Source organism: Orbicella franksi, chromosome 7 (assembly GCF_964199315.1).
Source record: "Orbicella franksi chromosome 7, jaOrbFran1.1, whole genome shotgun sequence".
Classification (NCBI taxonomy): Eukaryota; Metazoa; Cnidaria; class Anthozoa; order Scleractinia; family Merulinidae; genus Orbicella; species Orbicella franksi.
Genome location: NC_138151.1, coordinates 9,781,287 through 9,797,712, shown reverse-complemented (window position 1 = coordinate 9,797,712; position 16,426 = coordinate 9,781,287). Strand labels below are relative to the sequence as shown.

General features: G+C 41.2%; 3 protein-coding genes and 1 pseudogene across 4 annotated transcripts; 3 read left to right on the top strand and 1 right to left on the bottom strand.

Annotated features, from left to right (window-relative positions):
- The first annotated feature begins 3,580 nt into the window (after positions 1 to 3,580).
- On the top strand, positions 3,581 to 4,769 carry LOC145491773 (uncharacterized; annotated as a pseudogene).
- A 220-nt stretch (positions 4,770 to 4,989) lies between these two features.
- Positions 4,990 to 5,856, top strand: LOC145491778 (uncharacterized). The gene has a single exon (XM_081471039.1). It carries the CDS (start codon positions 4,997 to 4,999, stop codon positions 5,852 to 5,854), a length of 858 nt encoding a protein of 285 aa, XP_081327165.1. The 5' UTR covers positions 4,990 to 4,996; the 3' UTR covers positions 5,855 to 5,856.
- Positions 5,857 to 6,508: 652 nt separating this feature from the next.
- LOC145493569 (uncharacterized) lies at positions 6,509 to 6,961 on the top strand. Its single transcript, XM_081473066.1, has one exon. The coding sequence runs from the start codon at positions 6,509 to 6,511 to the stop codon at positions 6,959 to 6,961; it is 453 nt and encodes a 150-aa protein (XP_081329192.1).
- A 1,595-nt stretch (positions 6,962 to 8,556) lies between these two features.
- On the bottom strand, positions 8,557 to 13,244 carry LOC145491774 (uncharacterized). Of its 2 annotated transcripts, none has more exons than XM_081471033.1 (3): positions 12,609 to 13,244; positions 11,129 to 11,794; positions 8,557 to 10,069 (listed from the first exon to the last, which is right to left on the bottom strand). In XM_081471033.1, exons 2-3 carry the CDS (start codon positions 11,781 to 11,783, stop codon positions 9,609 to 9,611), a joined length of 1,116 nt encoding a protein of 371 aa, XP_081327159.1. In that variant the 5' UTR covers positions 11,784 to 11,794; positions 12,609 to 13,244; the 3' UTR covers positions 8,557 to 9,608. The 2 variants fall into 2 exon arrangements, with proteins under 2 accessions (XP_081327159.1, XP_081327158.1); XM_081471032.1 differs by having other exon boundaries at positions 8,558 to 10,069; positions 12,790 to 13,243.
- Between the last annotated feature and the right edge of the window lie 3,182 nt (positions 13,245 to 16,426).

Sequence of the window (16,426 nt, the reverse complement as noted above, 5' to 3'; positions counted from 1 at the left end):
CTGCCTTTCCATATCAGAAAGAATTTGGTACAGGCACTGGTTCTAAGCAAGCTATATTATAATGACGTAGTATACCACTCACTCCCGGATTATTTAATGAAACATCTCCAGAGAGTACAAAAGGCTACAGCTAGTTTTGTGCTTGGTAGATTTGCGTCATCCGAAGACATCCTTACGAAACATAAATGGCTTCCCGTAAAGGAACAACGCGAACGGAACCTACTTAAGGCAACTCACAAAGCCCTTCACAACCCATATTGGCCAAGTTATCTGAAACTTAATGTATTTCAACACGAAAGATGCTTAAGATCTAGTAACAGCATTCAGTTAGAGAGATCTTTAATTAATAATACTCTACAGGAACAGACTGCAAGTTTATTTAACACGTTGTCCAGCAACGTCAGGTGCTGCCAAGACTATATTAAATTTTGTGAAGACACCAAAAACATTATTTTTAAGATAGCTTTAGAACATCTGGCATAATTTTAATTATTTATTTATTCATTTATTTATTTTAGCATATCTTAAAACACAATTTTATCTCGTTTACATATAGATATAAATTTTTTGATATCTTTTAACCTTTTTACAATTGTAAATTTAGTTAGCATCGGGCAGGTGAAGATCCACCCTGTGGATATACTGCCCGAAATGCCATTATTATTATTATTATTATTATTATTATTATTACTATTACTATTATAAAGAACCAATGAGCCCAAATTGCCAATAACGACCCCAGAATACAAGAACCTATTTTGCCAGACTTTAAAAAAATGTAGGTTCTTACACGTAAGATTTTAATGAAATCGACTTTCAGCCAAAATAAAAAAAGGTTCGACACTGTTACTGCTTACTAGGAACACTTTTTTGTTAAAAGAAAAAGCGGACGATCATATCTCGCTGGTCACCTTCACCGTCCGCCATCTTGAAATACCTAAACTCGTTCCCAGATTCCTTCCGGATGAGTGCTTTGTATAAAGTTTGCACGTCGATATAAAAAGTTTGCATCTGGATCCAAAGTTTGTACGAGAAATATAAAGTTTGTATAGGAATATAAAATTTGCACGAGGAATACAAAAATTGCCTTTCGATACAAAGTTTGTGTGAGGAATTTATTATATGGCTGTGTCTCACAAGGACTGGGAACTACCAAATTCTCGAATTTGATTGGCGAAGAGTTTTTTCGAGGTACAAGAAAACGATTTTTGAGAGAGATCAACGCTTTTTCGCCGTCGTTTTTATCGCGAATGGATTTGGGCAATGTTGATATGTGGAATATGTAAGTTTTTGTTTGAATAACCGTGAAATATGTGACAAAATCTACCGATAAACTCCGTTGCTTGCGTGAGGTTTATTGTGAAATTTACATCACGTAATGGTCTAAAAATATCATAAAATTAATTAGGTATAAATCGAGAGGAAATAACCCAGTAAAGCCTTTAAAGTTGTGTACAGGCTACTTTTGGCTTATTTGAAAGCTCAGTCATACAAATAATACTGGAAATAAGCCCGGTGGCGATCATTGTACTGTCTGGAGTTGATTAAATGACAAATGAGTCCGCGCGACTCATGCTGTGTGGCTACTGTGTTGTTCAAAGCCTTTGCCTTGGTTTTACAAGCACGTATTTCAGTGATTTTCCTTTTCTATAACAGATCAAGGATGGCTCCTTGAATATATCTCTGAGTATTTGTGTTTAAAAGTGCCATTTGTGCGTGATTATGCTTTCCAAAGTTTGGTATTGACGGTTGAGTGAAATTACCCGACACAAAGGGTAGTAGTTCCTTCTGCAATTTTCGATTTCTGTTTTAGAGCTTCTTTTCTGTCTTTACTTCTCGGAAGGTCTTTTCTACTGTTTGCTCCGGGTAGCCTCTCGAGATCAGGCGCGTATTGAAATTTTCAATATTCTCTTCAATGTAGTTCACAATAAACCTCACGCAAGCAAAAGGGAGTTTATCGGTAAATTTTATCACTTATTTCACGGTTATTCAAACAAAAACTTACATTTTCCATGTATCAACATTGCCAAAATCCATTCGCGATAAAACAACGGCGAAAAAGCGTTGATCTGGCCCCAAAACCATGTTTTTGGGCGTCGAAACAACTTTTCGCCATACATTTCCTTCTAGCGACTTGCAATGTTTGCCCCCTGACGATCCCAGAGTTCTTTGCGCAAACATGGGTATCCGATTACTGGCAACTCATTCATTAGCCCGTGCAAAAGGAGATTGCAAAGAGAAATATTCGAAGCTCGAGGGTGCCATAGACGAGGAGTTTGAGTTGTCGCCTTCAAGCCCCCCAAGAAAGGATGTCAAGCCAGAAGAGGAGGAGAAGACTGTAGAAGAATCACCGAAACATGAGCTCGGGAAAGACATGTGGAAACAATTGACGAGGGTTTCTATTCCGGTATTTAGTGGAGACAAGCGGTCGTATGGGAGCTGGAAGGCAGCATTTATGGCTTGTGTTGACAAAGCGCCAGCCACTGCAGAGTATAAATTGTTGCAGTTGAAGAAGTATTTATCTGGAGAAGCGTTGGCAGCAGTGGAGAGCTTAGGACATTCGGCCGAGGCCTATGAAGCGGCCAAGAGCAGATTGGAGAGAAAATTCGGTGGTTAACGCCATCAGATCAATTTGAACTTAGAGGAATTGGACCAGTTCCGACCGATTCGTCCTGGAAACGCCAAGCATCTAGACAGGTTGGCAGACTTACTGGACGTGATTGTCATAAATCTGAAAGAGGCCGGAAGAAAAGAGGAACTTGGCAATGGGTCCTTATACATGAAGGTACAAAAGAAAATGACCAGCATTATGCTTGCTAATTACAACAGGTGGGTGTTTGAGCAGAAAAAGGTGGAATTTGTGGAGACACTTCGTGAGTGGATCATATAAGAAGCTGAATTCCAGACTGTGTCGGCAGAGACACTTTGTGGGCTGATAGGAAAACAAAGAGATAGCTCACACACATTCTTTGGTCGGACAAGCGGTCCAGGAAAGCCTGTGAGCACAAATTGCCCACTTTGTACGAGAAATCATCCAGTGTGCCCAGAGTTTAAGAAAATGGATGTGCAAAGTCGTTGGCAATAGGCTAAACAGCTAAGACTGTGTTATCGTTGCCTCGGATGACATCACAAGGGAAGGCGATGTGCTCAAAGTAGTCGGTGTGGTATTGATGGCTGTCAGAAAACGCACAATCGGGCACTGCATGGAGATCAGTTTGTAAATGGTGGAAGTGCTAGCGAGTCACTAGTGATAGAGCCAGAGAGGGGCCTACTCTTGGACATGGAAGCTAGTGAAAACAATGTACACAGTTCTGGCACGGAGGGGAGCGAAGCACCCGTCCTGAACACTCCTTGACAACAACCATGGCTACCACAAAAGCTCCAGAGCCAGCAAAGTATCTTGCCTTGCGTACAGCGCCGGTAGTGGTGAAGAATGGGGAGCGAAGAATGATTGTAAATGCCTTACTAGATGACGGAAGCACAAAGACCTACATAAATTGTGATGTGGCTGCTGAGCTAATGAAGCACTCAACGAATAACAGTTAATATTTTAAATGGCGAGGAAGATTCCTTTGAAACGATGCCAGTGGAATTTGACCTGCAGAGTATTGATGGCAAGACTCATGCAAGAATTTCGGCATTTACAGCAACACCGGTGACTGGGAACATGAGACCAGTTAACTGGAAAGAGCAATCAGGAAAGTGAAAGCACCTGCAAGGTGTTAACTTCCCAAATCTTGGCCCTTGGCCAATCATTGACATGTTGATTGGCATAGACTATGCCGAATTGCACTTTTCCATTAGAGATGTCCGTGGCCAACCTGGGGAGCCGGTGGGTCGACTGACGCCGTTAGGCTGGACGTGTATTGGTTCACCTAAGCTAAAAGAGGACAGCGTGCAGCAGACAAATTTTAACATGGCCTACTTCGTTCACCAACAAGAGAAAGAATTGAGCTCTGTATTGCAGAAGTTTTGGGAGATCGACTCATCTGGGTCAATCACAGAAAGAGAACTGCTGAAAAAAGAGGAACTGTCGGCGATAAAAACAATTGAGAGCTCAGTGCAGTTCAAAGGGGAGAGATATGAAGTGGAGATGCCATGGAAACCAAACGCCCCGAGTTACCAAACAACTATGAGATGGCAGTGAGCCGGTTGATCAGCACTGAAAAGAGACTTCTAAAGGATCCTCAGCTAGCGGAGTCGTATTCAGAAGTCATCAGCAAGTACACACAGAAGGGCTACATTTCTAAAGTGACACCCTCTAAGACAGAGGAGAAAGCCTGGTATCTTCCACACTTCGCAATTGTAAGACCTGAAAAGACAACTACAAAGACTAGGTGGTTTTTGATGCCTCTGCAAAATTTAATGGACTGTCATTGAATGACGTCATCTGCCAAGGACCAAAACTCCAAAGGGATATCTTTCATGTACTGTTCCGTTTTCGACGTTTTCCAGTAACCCTAGTATGTGACATTGCAGAGATGCATCTTAGAATTGGGATATCACCCTCGAATAGACTATTCCATCGTTTCTTGTGGAGAGACGAAGATCAGTCAAGACCTCCAGATGTTTATCAGTTCAATAGCCTTGTCTTTGGAGTTAATTCATGCCCATATCAGGCACAATTTGTTTCTCAGAAGCATGGAAGGGAAAACCAAGAGCACTACCCAAGAGCTGCCGAGACAATCTTGGAGTCTACATACATGGATGACAGCATGGACTCTTCCTCTAGCGAAGAGGAGTGCGTAAAACTTAACGAGGAACTATGAGCACCGTGGGGGTCCGCAGGTATGCATGCCAGAAAGTGGCTTTCCAACTCAGAACAAGTACTTAAGAGGATACCTGAAGAAGACAGGACTCTAGAAGTGGACTTAGACAAAGGAAACTTGCCGTCAATGAAAACGCTTGGTGTGTTGTGGTTGTTTTAACTTACAGAGTGAATCCACCAGATGAGAAGTTCCAGTTGACCAAACGAAATTTCCTGCGTAAGATAGCCATGCTGTTTGACCCTATGGGGTTTCTGGCGCCACACGTGATCCGAGCAAAGATTCTACCGCAAGAGATGTGGACCTCAGGATTAGATTGGGATGACCCACTAGATCCGAGCCAAGCTAGACAGGCCAAGAAGTGGTTTGAGGAACTCGCGGAGTTGTCAGACGTGCAAGTCCCTCGTTGCCTGCAGTTGAACTCACATGTTGAAACAGTTACCTTGCACACTTTCACAGATGCATCAGGGGATGCGTATGGTGCAGTAACTTACGTTAGGTACCAGTACAAGGGTGGTACAGTATCTACCAGCCTAGTGGCGTCCAAGACACGAGTGGCACCACTATCAGCTACAAGCATTTCAAGACTCGAGCTTATGGGAGCTGTTTTGGGATTAAGATTGGCCCTGTCTATAGCCAAGGTCCTTAAAATTGACCAGAGCCTACTCACATTCTGGAGTGACAGCATGAATGTGCTGTGGTGGATTCGAAGACCCAGCCGCAATTTCAGACCGTTCACAGCGAATCGAGTAGGAGAAACACATGATTCAAGCAGTCTTTCTCAGTGGCGTCATGTTAGCACACACCAGAACCCTGCTGGCCTGCCAACCAGAGGAATGTCTGTGACTGAGGTAAAAGGAAGCGAGATGTGGTGGGAGGGCCCGAAGTTCCTGAGTATGGCAGAGGACACATGGCCAAAAACAGAGATTGATGTAACTCCTGAAGCAACACTAGAAGTCCGCAAGAAAGCGAGGGCAACATTTGATGTGCCAGGCACAGAACCAGTACTATTCGCGCTTACCCCCGCAAAGGACTTGGCGTTTACATCCCAGCAGATATTCAAGCTGGACCAGATTATTGAGAGCTAGGGCATGGGTACATCGATTCGTGAACAACTGTGGAACGCCGCTAGAGGAGAGGAGTTCTGGAGAACTTAGCAGTCAAGAGATCTCAGATGCAGAGACTGGCATCATCAAAGAGGCACAACAAGAAGCCTTTCAAGAAGAATACAAGGCGCTGGTCAATTTCAAGTCTGTTCCGCAAAGCATCAAGTTGTTAAGTTTGAACCCCATCATAGATGCAGATGGTCTGCTTCGATCAGATGGGAGACTGCGCTATGCAAACTACCTGCCTTTCGATGCTAGATATCCAGTCATTCTACCAAGGAAGAGTGGGGTGACCAGGCTAATTGTGAAGTCATATCATGAAAGAAGTAACCATGCAGTGGGAACCATCACACATTGTCCTTGCTGTCAGCCAGATTCTGGATCACGCGAGGTAGAGAGGAGATTCGTGACTGGGAAAGAGAGTGCTGTGAATGTCGGAAGAGAAAGGCGAAGGCTGCTAAACAGATAATGGCCCCCCTACCGAAGATTCGACTAAGACTGCCTTTACGAGCATTCGCCCGAACAGCGGTTGACTTTGCGGGACCATTTGTAACTGTTCAGGGGAGGGGCAAGAAGAGAGCTAAACGATACCTTTGTTTATTTACATGCCTACAATCGAGGGCTATTCACCTAGAGATGGCCTATGGACTGGATACAGATTCCTTTCTGAACGCGTTTTATCACATGGCCAATCGGAGAGGGCTGCCAGAAGAGATGATTTCTGATAACGGAACTAATTTTGTAGGCGCGGAAAGAGAGCTGAGGGAGCTCGTCGAGCAACTGGAGCGGGACAAGATTGAGAAATCAGCTGCCAACAAGGGAATCAAGTGGAGTTTCAACCCACCATGGGCACCTCACTTTGGTGGGGTACATGAGACAATGATCAAGTCAGCGAAGAGAGCAACCAATGCGATATTGGGAACTGCAGATGTGATCGATGAAGAACTGATGACAGCATTTACGGGTGCAGAGGCAGTCATAAATTCCAGGCCTTTAACGTATCAGTCTGCTAATCAGATGACACACCCATCACCCCAAATCATTCCTGATTGGACAAGTAGGAGGCCAGTTCGTTCCTGGATCAGTTGATAGTGACCAGTTCAGTCCCAAGAAGCGGTGGAGATGGGTGTAAGAACTAGTGTGACATTTTTGGCACCGGTGGCTGCGAGAGTGGCTACCAACTTTGAATCGTAGGTCCAAGTGGCAGAAGGAACAGAAAGACGTCCAAGTTAATGATGTAGTCTTGGTAGTGGCACCGGACACACCGCGTGGGCAGTGGCCGCTTGGTAGAGTCCTAGCGGTCTTTCCAGGAAAGGACAAGCACGTGAGAGCTGTCAAAGTCAGAGTTGGGCGCAAGGAATTATCAAGACCGATCACCAGAATTTGCCCATCAGAACTCCTTTCAGAAGATGACGCAGAAGAATAGGACAACAGCAAACTTTAAGAGACTAGAACTATAGTGAACTTTAAGCTAGAAACACACGAAACTCCTATTGATAGGTCGATGAGCCACTGGCCCATCGAGAAGGGGGAGTATGATGTGAAGGACACTTTATTATAGCGTATTTAAAGTGCAAATGCTTGGGTCATGTGACTACGCTTAGTGGATGTTTTTCTTTTGCCACCACGAAGAGATGTTTTCACTAGTTTAGGATCGCAAATTCGTCGTAGAAATTGATGTTCAGTTAAAATTCGAATAAATGGTTTAACTCGGAACCAAGCCTGATGAAAAAAAAAAGTAAAGAGGGCAAGCAAACTTTGGCAGATTACAATTGAACTCATTGCCGTTCGCAAGCAAAATGTCAGCTAGTACAAACCAGTTACATTAAACGAATTATTTGTTTCTTGTTTGCCATATAATAAACATCTTATTAACCGAGCTCAGTCGGTCTGTATGGGAGAATCTTGACCTCGGTCGTGTGTACAGACCTCACTGCGTTCGGTCTGTACTCACGACCTCGGTCAAGATTCTCCCATACAGACCTCCTGCTCGGTTAATAAGAGCTAAATAAAGTTTGTATGAGGAATATAAAGTTTGTATGTGCGGTGGCCCTTGCGGGCCACCGTAGGAAATTGTAACCGTCTGCACGCAGACTAGGCAATCATGGTTTCTCTAAGCACTAAAAAGCGTTGCATAATTATTGTATACCTTGCCATGGAAAATACAGTAGCCAATAAAATCAATGCGACATACGCCAGCGCACGACGGGAAGGTTGGCTGTAATAGGTGTTCATCAATCAATCAATCAATCAATCAATCAATCAATCAATTAATCGTTTATTTTAACACGTTTCGTCGCGGAGCTAAGAACTCGTTCAAAATACGAACCTGTATAAATGAAAACTATAGTAATTACAGCTAATAATATTATTCTATTCTAGGTAACAACGTTATTCTATTTTAAAACAACTTAATAGATATAAGCCCCACAAAAAAAAAAAAAAAAAAGGGTAAATAACTATGAGATAGCTAAAAACGTAACAGAGAAACTTTAAGACACATTCTAAAAAGCTACAACCTTGCAATTTACTTATGAAGTCATTTACATCACTTAAAAGACGTACCTAAGAGGGCAAACTGTTCCATAACTTAGTTAATAAATAAGAGAAAGAGTTCCTTTTGAATTTAGGATTGAAATTAGGTAATTCCAAAGTCGACCTCTCTCCTCTTAGACCGTAGGGTGTATGGCTATATTTATAAAGATTTGCAAGATAAGTAGGTCCCAGACCACTTAAGCATTTAAAAAGAAGTACTAGTGCCTGATTTAAGTGCCTACAATATAAGGATTTCATGCCAGTCGTAGTGAGCAGCTCGTCGTATAACACTGACTTGTTGTGCCCAATTAATGTTCTCAATATATAACAGTTGCCATCCTCGAGACGGGACGACAAGTTTGAAACCAACCTACTGTGTTAAATCTTTTTACTGGGTTATCCTAAAAATAAGTTGATACATCCGTTACATAAATGTAGAAAACTTTAGTCTTACCCTACACAGGCTCTGCCGTAGGCTCAATACCAGCCGATGGGAACTGCACAAAATGGTAAAAGCAGACAGAAAAAGTTTGATTTTGATATTTAAACTACAATATTAGGCCCAGTTAAAGGGGCAATAACATAAGCATCAATGGCGCGACTTTTTAAGTCAAAACCTAATGTACATGTTTACAGCGATGGAAACCTAAATGGAATATAATAGTGTTAGTTTCGTTAAAAGTTGGTAGAAATGTGCACTTAAGCTATAATACAAAAGATATGTTGAAACAGGTTATACGCACACAAGGTGACGATGCCAATTTGAAAAAAAATCGGCACTCATTTTCAAATTGTATTGTTCCGTCTGGTGAAAATCACTGAAAACTAACTATGTCCTCCATGAGAAAAAGAGATGGCAGCTGTACATTTTACCACAATACTTGGCAAACCCATCGCAGCCCATCAGGCACAAGGAAAGCCATGTTTTTGCATTATTTGCCTCTGTACTAACGACATTGTACAAGTTAGAAGATTTTAGTACCTCTGCGTACGTTTTTGGGCGCTACGAATTATGGGGAAATGTAGCAGTCGCCATCTTTGTTCTTTTAGAGGATTTTATCTCCCTTTAACTATTTACTTAACTGTGTACAACTGAAGATACTCAGTGATAATTTAGGCATCGTTTTGACCAAAAGTTCACGGGATCAAAAATTGCCGTGATATGATGGTGTTGTTTCAATGTCTAGTGAAATTTAAACACTTAATCAGGTGGCGAGACACTTTTTTTTAACACATTCTTGGTCTTGAGCAAGGAATCAGACACCCATGGCACCCATGGCTTCCCACACGTGACTCTGGGATACATTCCAGCAAATTCTTCATACACTTTAAGGTAATGCCAGTCGTCCTCTTTGGACCAATTCTCAAACAATTGTTCCACTCTTTTTTGGGCAAATTCTTCAGGGGCGCCGTCAGGGTAAAGCGTGATTTCTCTGTACTTCCCCAAAAGGCGGAATGTTTCACTCTCTGCTGCCTCCTCTGTCGTCTTGTCGTTATCCTCGTTGCTTTCAGGTTCTCTGGTAATAGTTTCGGGATCGGCGTCGCTCGTGATAGTCTCTTTGTGTCGCTTTTTATCGTTCTTCTCCTTGTCGAGATGTCTGGTACGTTCGTGAAAGGCAATCATCGCAGCAACAGCCTCACGTCTCTCAAGACTGAAGCGATCTAGATATACAGAGAGAGAAACACGTTTATAAACTAAAGTGCAATGGCTGGGTGTATATCAGACCTTTCCGTCCTTGTAATCTTATCACACGCCAGAGGATTCAAACGTACCAAGGACGTATCCTGCGAAACTAATATCTTCGATAATCAAAAGGTTAAGTTTGTTCTGCGCAATTCTGAGGGAAAATAAGGATTCGTTCGATGCAACGCATCTATAAAGGAGGCAATCTGTGGATGATAACTTCGCAAAAATCTTAATCCCGTTTTTTATTCCGTTCGTCAGCCTGAGAGTTAAGGTTGGGGTTGGGGTTGGGGTTCTTTGTGCCCACCCCTCCCCCTCCCCAAACGTAAGTATTGACTTAGTCGTGATCAAACTTACATGACATGTAAAGCATCCAAACTTAGTTACTTAACCGACGATGACGTATCAATCATGACATCATACCAGGACTAAATGACGTCATATTTCAAAATGCCGGCCATCTAGGATTCACCATCTTTTCAAAAATATCACAACAACAACTCCAAAATTGATGTAAAAAACAAACAAACAAACAAAAAAACATGAAAAATATATTGTTAAAGAATTTGGAGTTAAATCTCCAAAAATTTCTTATTTAAGCTATACCAGGAGCCCACGGGCTCCTGGCTATATAAAACAGCAAATTTCGGTGGGTCTATGGCTGCCATAGAAACGTGAAGTCAGATGACCAAACAATCAACACCAAAATATTCCATGATTAATGTGAGGAAATGTCCCTAAGTTTGCCCGCTATAGCTTGAAAGATACGGCCTATGGTACGAAAATTTGAGATCAGCGTAAGTACTTTGCACCCTCCCCTACCCCCTCTCCCCGCCACCCTCACCCAAGGCTACTTTCTTGTTGACGCATTTCTGGCCAGCAGATCATTTCAAATAATAATAACAATAAAAAAAAATAACAAAAAAAATCATATACTGTATAATGCAAAGTGGATTCAGAGCCCCAGCACATTTTTCATCGCAAGATACCTAATGATTAAGGGCTACAAAGCGTTATCTGGCAAACTAATGCCTAACCTTCTGAAAGGTGATTATCTTTGAGCGCACATCTCCCTGAAATGATTACGGTGGCTGTTACAAAGACCAAAATGGAGAATAACACCCAAGCCAACACATGGGAATGACTTTTGGCCTCTGCAAATTTCTCTTGTAATATTTTGATCTCTGTCTCGTTAGTCAGGTTTCTTTTCTCGATGGCCTGTCCAACCTCCCTGCAGACGTAGTACGTAGTGTCGCCAAAAGAAGCGATCATCCAAAAGAACGGTCCAAAACAAGCCTTGAGAATGGCTGGTAAGACACGAGCACCACAGTCACACCACCGGTAATACTTTCCCATGCAGACTCTGTCTGTAAGTATGGAAAGTTCACCAAGGACCACTAGATTGACGAAGAAAACTATAAAAACTGGAGCCACCAGAAACGCAGTTCCATAGGCTTTGTGGTGGTTCAAGGGACAGTCGAACACCTCCTTACTCAAAAGCACCTGTAAACCCACGGTAACACCGGACACGAGAAGGTTCTTTAACGTGATCTGATTGTCCTTCAACAAGCCCATAAATCCCATGTTCATGTTATTTTTTGCTGCGTCTTTCGCTTTATTGAGCATGTTCTTGAAACGGTCCATAACCCCACCAGGAGCACTTGTTGGCTTCGGATCCACTCCGTCTGCCATTTTATTCGTTGCTGAAAAGAATGAGAGGAGATATGTAGAGTTGGGCGAAAAAAAAATCTAACCACTGCAGGGAAAAATTCCTCGTTATAAAATTTGAGGCGAGTTGTGGGGCGAGAACGGCGGAAGGGAAATGCTCCAAATTTCGCGGCTTTCTGATCTCAGCTTTAGTTTAGAAAGAAAATGGGACTTGCATAAAGAAAATAGCTGATAAGAAAAACACTTTTAGTGATGGCTGACAAAATTATTTGTTTGTTAGCATTGAAACTCGAGAAAGGTTTTTTTTTTGTCTGTACGTCTTTTTCTACAGGACAAAATATAATGATAAGTAATCATCAGACCGTCACGCAACGACGAAAAAATAACGTGACCAAGGTCACGACGACAGAAGTACATGTATAAACTGATTGAAGGAGCCTAGTGGCTTTGTCAATGAGGTACAACCAAAACCTCATTTCATTAAACTCAGTGAACTCTTTAAGTGTATTGGAAGGAGTCACTGGAAGTTAAATTCCTCAGTTGAGGAAAGCGCGATAAGAAGAACCGAACCTTAACAAACAAACCTTCAACTTCAAGCATGAAGCAACGGCTCAGAGTTAATCCAAAATGGCGGTGAGTCGTTTCGAGTTTGTATAAATTATATGCTAGCACTTCATGTCGAAATAGTCTTATCGCAGAAGCGATCCATATCATCATCGTTAAGAAAAAAAAATGATGCTGGTGGCAGGATATTCTGCAGTTACTCCTAATCTACCACATGCATAATTCATTTCTACTGATAAAATGCCGTACATGTACTTTCATATACTGGATTGTGGAGACTCATACCATAGCTTCTAAAATTTCACCATCTTGGTATAGTTACTTCACATCATAAAAAGTAAAGGTCAAGTCTGCAGACGAGCCTACGGGCCCACCACATCGCAAGACAAAGATAAATTTCGCATTTTCCACGATACTAAAATCATATCGAGTACTAATTTTGAAATTTCAGGAAGAACACGTTTACCTTTACAAACAGGACGGTTCTCGTCTACGATTCTCTTCTTCTCGATGAATTTATGACCTACTGAACACTATTTCAATCGGATTATATACTCGATTTGTTTTATTGTTTCGTGACAACTTGCATGCGTGTTGTGTTGATCTTTTAATAGAAAGGTCAATGTCGTTCCGCGATGGAAAAACACACACGCACTATTTACGTTTCATAATTTGTGCATGCTCTCGCTCTGCGGTTTCTACGCGGTTTTGAATGGATTGTGAATCTTGCGCGATCTTTCGTCGATAGATAATTTGCAAAATTTCAAATATTAAAAGAAAGTTTATTTATTAGAAAGTAATATATTGAAAAATGCTGAACAGTAATTAAAAGTGAGTGCGCCATCGTGATTCAAGTCACGTAAATTGATGAGCATTAGTAATATACAAATCAAATTGACTGATCTAACGGTAACTAAATTTATCAACGTTTTAAAGGAAGCTAGAGGCTTACTGTACTTCTCATTGTTCCAAGAAAGCTTTGTTGATATTGACAATCTGCTTTGCGGAGCTTAGTCAACGAGGCCTGAAGAAGAAAATTAATATGAATGAGGAGTGTTGAGAGGTTTTGAGGCGAATTTAAAAAATTAAATTCTGCTGTATTGCAGAAATGGGATTATGACTTTTCTTCTGGAGTTAATAAATTTTGAGTTTGGACTAATAAATGATACGACTTTTATACTCAAAAATGTGAAATTCTTATATATTTCTTTGTTATCGGTTCGAGTGTTTCATGCGAGACATTTGATGTAAACACCCTTCTGATCCGACAATATAGACAAAGATACCGTTTCGCGTGTGCGATTTAGCACGTGTATGAAAAACGTTCTAGAAGAATAAGCCACGCCCGTCATGCTTTCGCGTGTCAAGTTCATGAATTAGTGCCGGTCTGTTTCATTGACGTAGTTGTCCGTGCACACCATCATCAACATCAACATCATCATCGTTATCATCATCATTTATTTGCCACGTAAAGAATAGCAAAAGATATTGACAATAATCAAAAAGCGGCGAGGAGACCAGAAAAAGAAACCACTAGGATTATAACGGAGTCCCCCCCCCCCCCCCCCCCCAGAAGTATAATATACGGTTCTGCGGTCGCGACATGACCAATTCATTATTTTGTAAATAAAAATGTGATCAACGTTTTCTTAAATTTGGAGAAGCTTGTGAAACGAATTATAGATACTAGTAGAGAATTCCAAATTTAAGGGCCTTGGTAGAGCATGGTAAATTGGCTAAGGTTTATGCGACAATGGTGAGATCGATAACTACTTGCTGTTCTCGTGGACAACGACATGTTCCACAGGAAAAAGCAAACACCAAAACCAAAACAAGAACAACAGCACAACAGCAGCAGCGTCAACAAACTGGCTAAACGGACTCGCAGGTAGATGCGAGTTGAAAACTTGGGAGTCCGCTTGGCCAGGCCTTGCGTGCACTTGTGTTGGCTTGCAAAGAATTTTTTTCCTAGAGAAAAGTCGACAGATGGAGTTTAAGTATAAAACTTTTATTTTCCGTGCTGTTACCATTGACAGTAAGTTTTTCAACTACCGTGTACCAATAAACACTGCCATAAATTAAGATTGATTTTCACGAGAGTTTTGGATTAAAGTGCATATGGAGAACATTTTTTTTATTTCCTGCCTGTCACTGAGGTACGATTTTCGAATTTCTTTGAATCATTTCGGTCGTGTCGGACGTATTTCAAGACGCAACTAGTTTTGTTCGTCTTGAATGCGAATCGTTAAAATTCGTAGAAGCCATTACAATTTCTGCTGCGTTTCTAGTGTGCACGCTTGACGGAATGACACATATTCGTCTGACTTGAGTCAAAGCCAATGTATGAATAAGTAGTCCAACTATTTTCACATGTATGGAGGGCGCGTTCATATTTGTGGAATGGCTGGTTAAAGGACATGAGCAAAAATGGTTCTTGTATATGTGGCTCTATATTTTACCACAACACCTTGCTAACTTAACACAACCCATTACGGCACAAGGAAAGCTATACATGTATTTTTGCAATATTTTTCATTGCTCTTAAGACCTTGTGCATGTTAGGCTTGATCATGAAGATTTTATTATTAAAATTTTATTACTGATTTATTAACTTTTTTATGAGCGTTGCTAAGTTTTTCGTGCGCTAAGAATTATGGGTCATGGGCCCAGTCGCTATCTTTTCTCTACGGATAATTGAAACCAGTGACTTTCGCAGACGACATTTTCACGGTTGTCGTTCGCTAACCAGGCCAGTGCTTTCAGAGCAATCATCCTTATCTTGCAGAAATAGCATTTCTCTGTAGTCTTTCCTCCAAACACTGACAGATTTTCTCAACAGGAAATCCTTTCCGAAAAGGCAAAAGCTTACAGTAAACTTCATGTTCCACTTTAAAAACCAGCGTGTAAGAACCTAGTGAATTAAGAACTTGCTGGCTGAAATTTCCCGTTTTGGTACCCAGAAATGTAAGAAGAACTTGTTTAGCCAAATAAGATCAAGCAGGTTCTTACATGTGAGTTTCAGTTAAATTATGAACTCTTATTACAGGCAACACTGCATATACAATCTGTAACCAGTTGTGCCAGGCCTATCATAGTACAGTTGTGAATAAATACTGTCTATTTAAGGACCAAAACCCATGCTTATTTATTTTTCTGGTAATCAACAACTATCTATCCTTCAGAGAAATTGAGAACCTAATCAGATCAAGAACCAATGAGCCCAAATTGCCAATAACGACCCCAGAATACAAGAACCTATTTTGCCAGACTTTAAAAAAAATGTAGGTTCTTACACGTAAGATTTTAATGTAATCGACTTTCAGCCAAAACAAAAAAAGGTTCGACACTGTTACTGCTTACTAGGAACACTTTTTTGTTAAAAGAAAAAGCGGACGATCATATCTCGCTGGTCACCTTCACCGTCCGCCATCTTGAAATACCTAAACTCGTTCCCAGATTCCTTCCGGATCAGTGCTTTGTATAAAGTTTGCACTTCGATATAAAAAGTTTGCATCTGGATGCAAAGTTTGTATGAGAAATACAAAGTTTGTATAGGAATTTAAAATTTGCACGAGGAATACAAAAATTGCCTTTCGATACAAAGTTTGTATGAGGAATTTATCATATAGCCGTGTCTCACAAGGACTGGGAACTACCGAATTCTCGAATTTGATTGGTTTAAATCGGTATTGACCGCGGTGTAGATTTTCCCATCTAGACCGGTTACATTTTGGGTGAAAAAGTGTCAACCTAAAATACAAAACTATTGACTATTTTCTTCTACAAATATTAGTGGAAATGACACAAAGCCTTGATGTGAAGGACATTTTATTATAGCGTATTTGAATTGCAAATGCTTGGGTAATGTGACTACGTTTAGTGGATGTTTTTCTTGTGCGACCACGAGGAGATGTTTCACTAGTTTAGGATCGCAAATTCGTCATAGAAATTGATGTTCAGTTAAAATTCGAATAAATGGTTTAACTCGGAACCATATTGGTAGCAGAGCGAGGTTTACGTCGGGGAAATTCGCTGAATTCAAGAAAATGGCCTTAAATTCGAAGAAGAAGAAGCGCCGCGACCGAGCGAAGGGCGCAGACGAC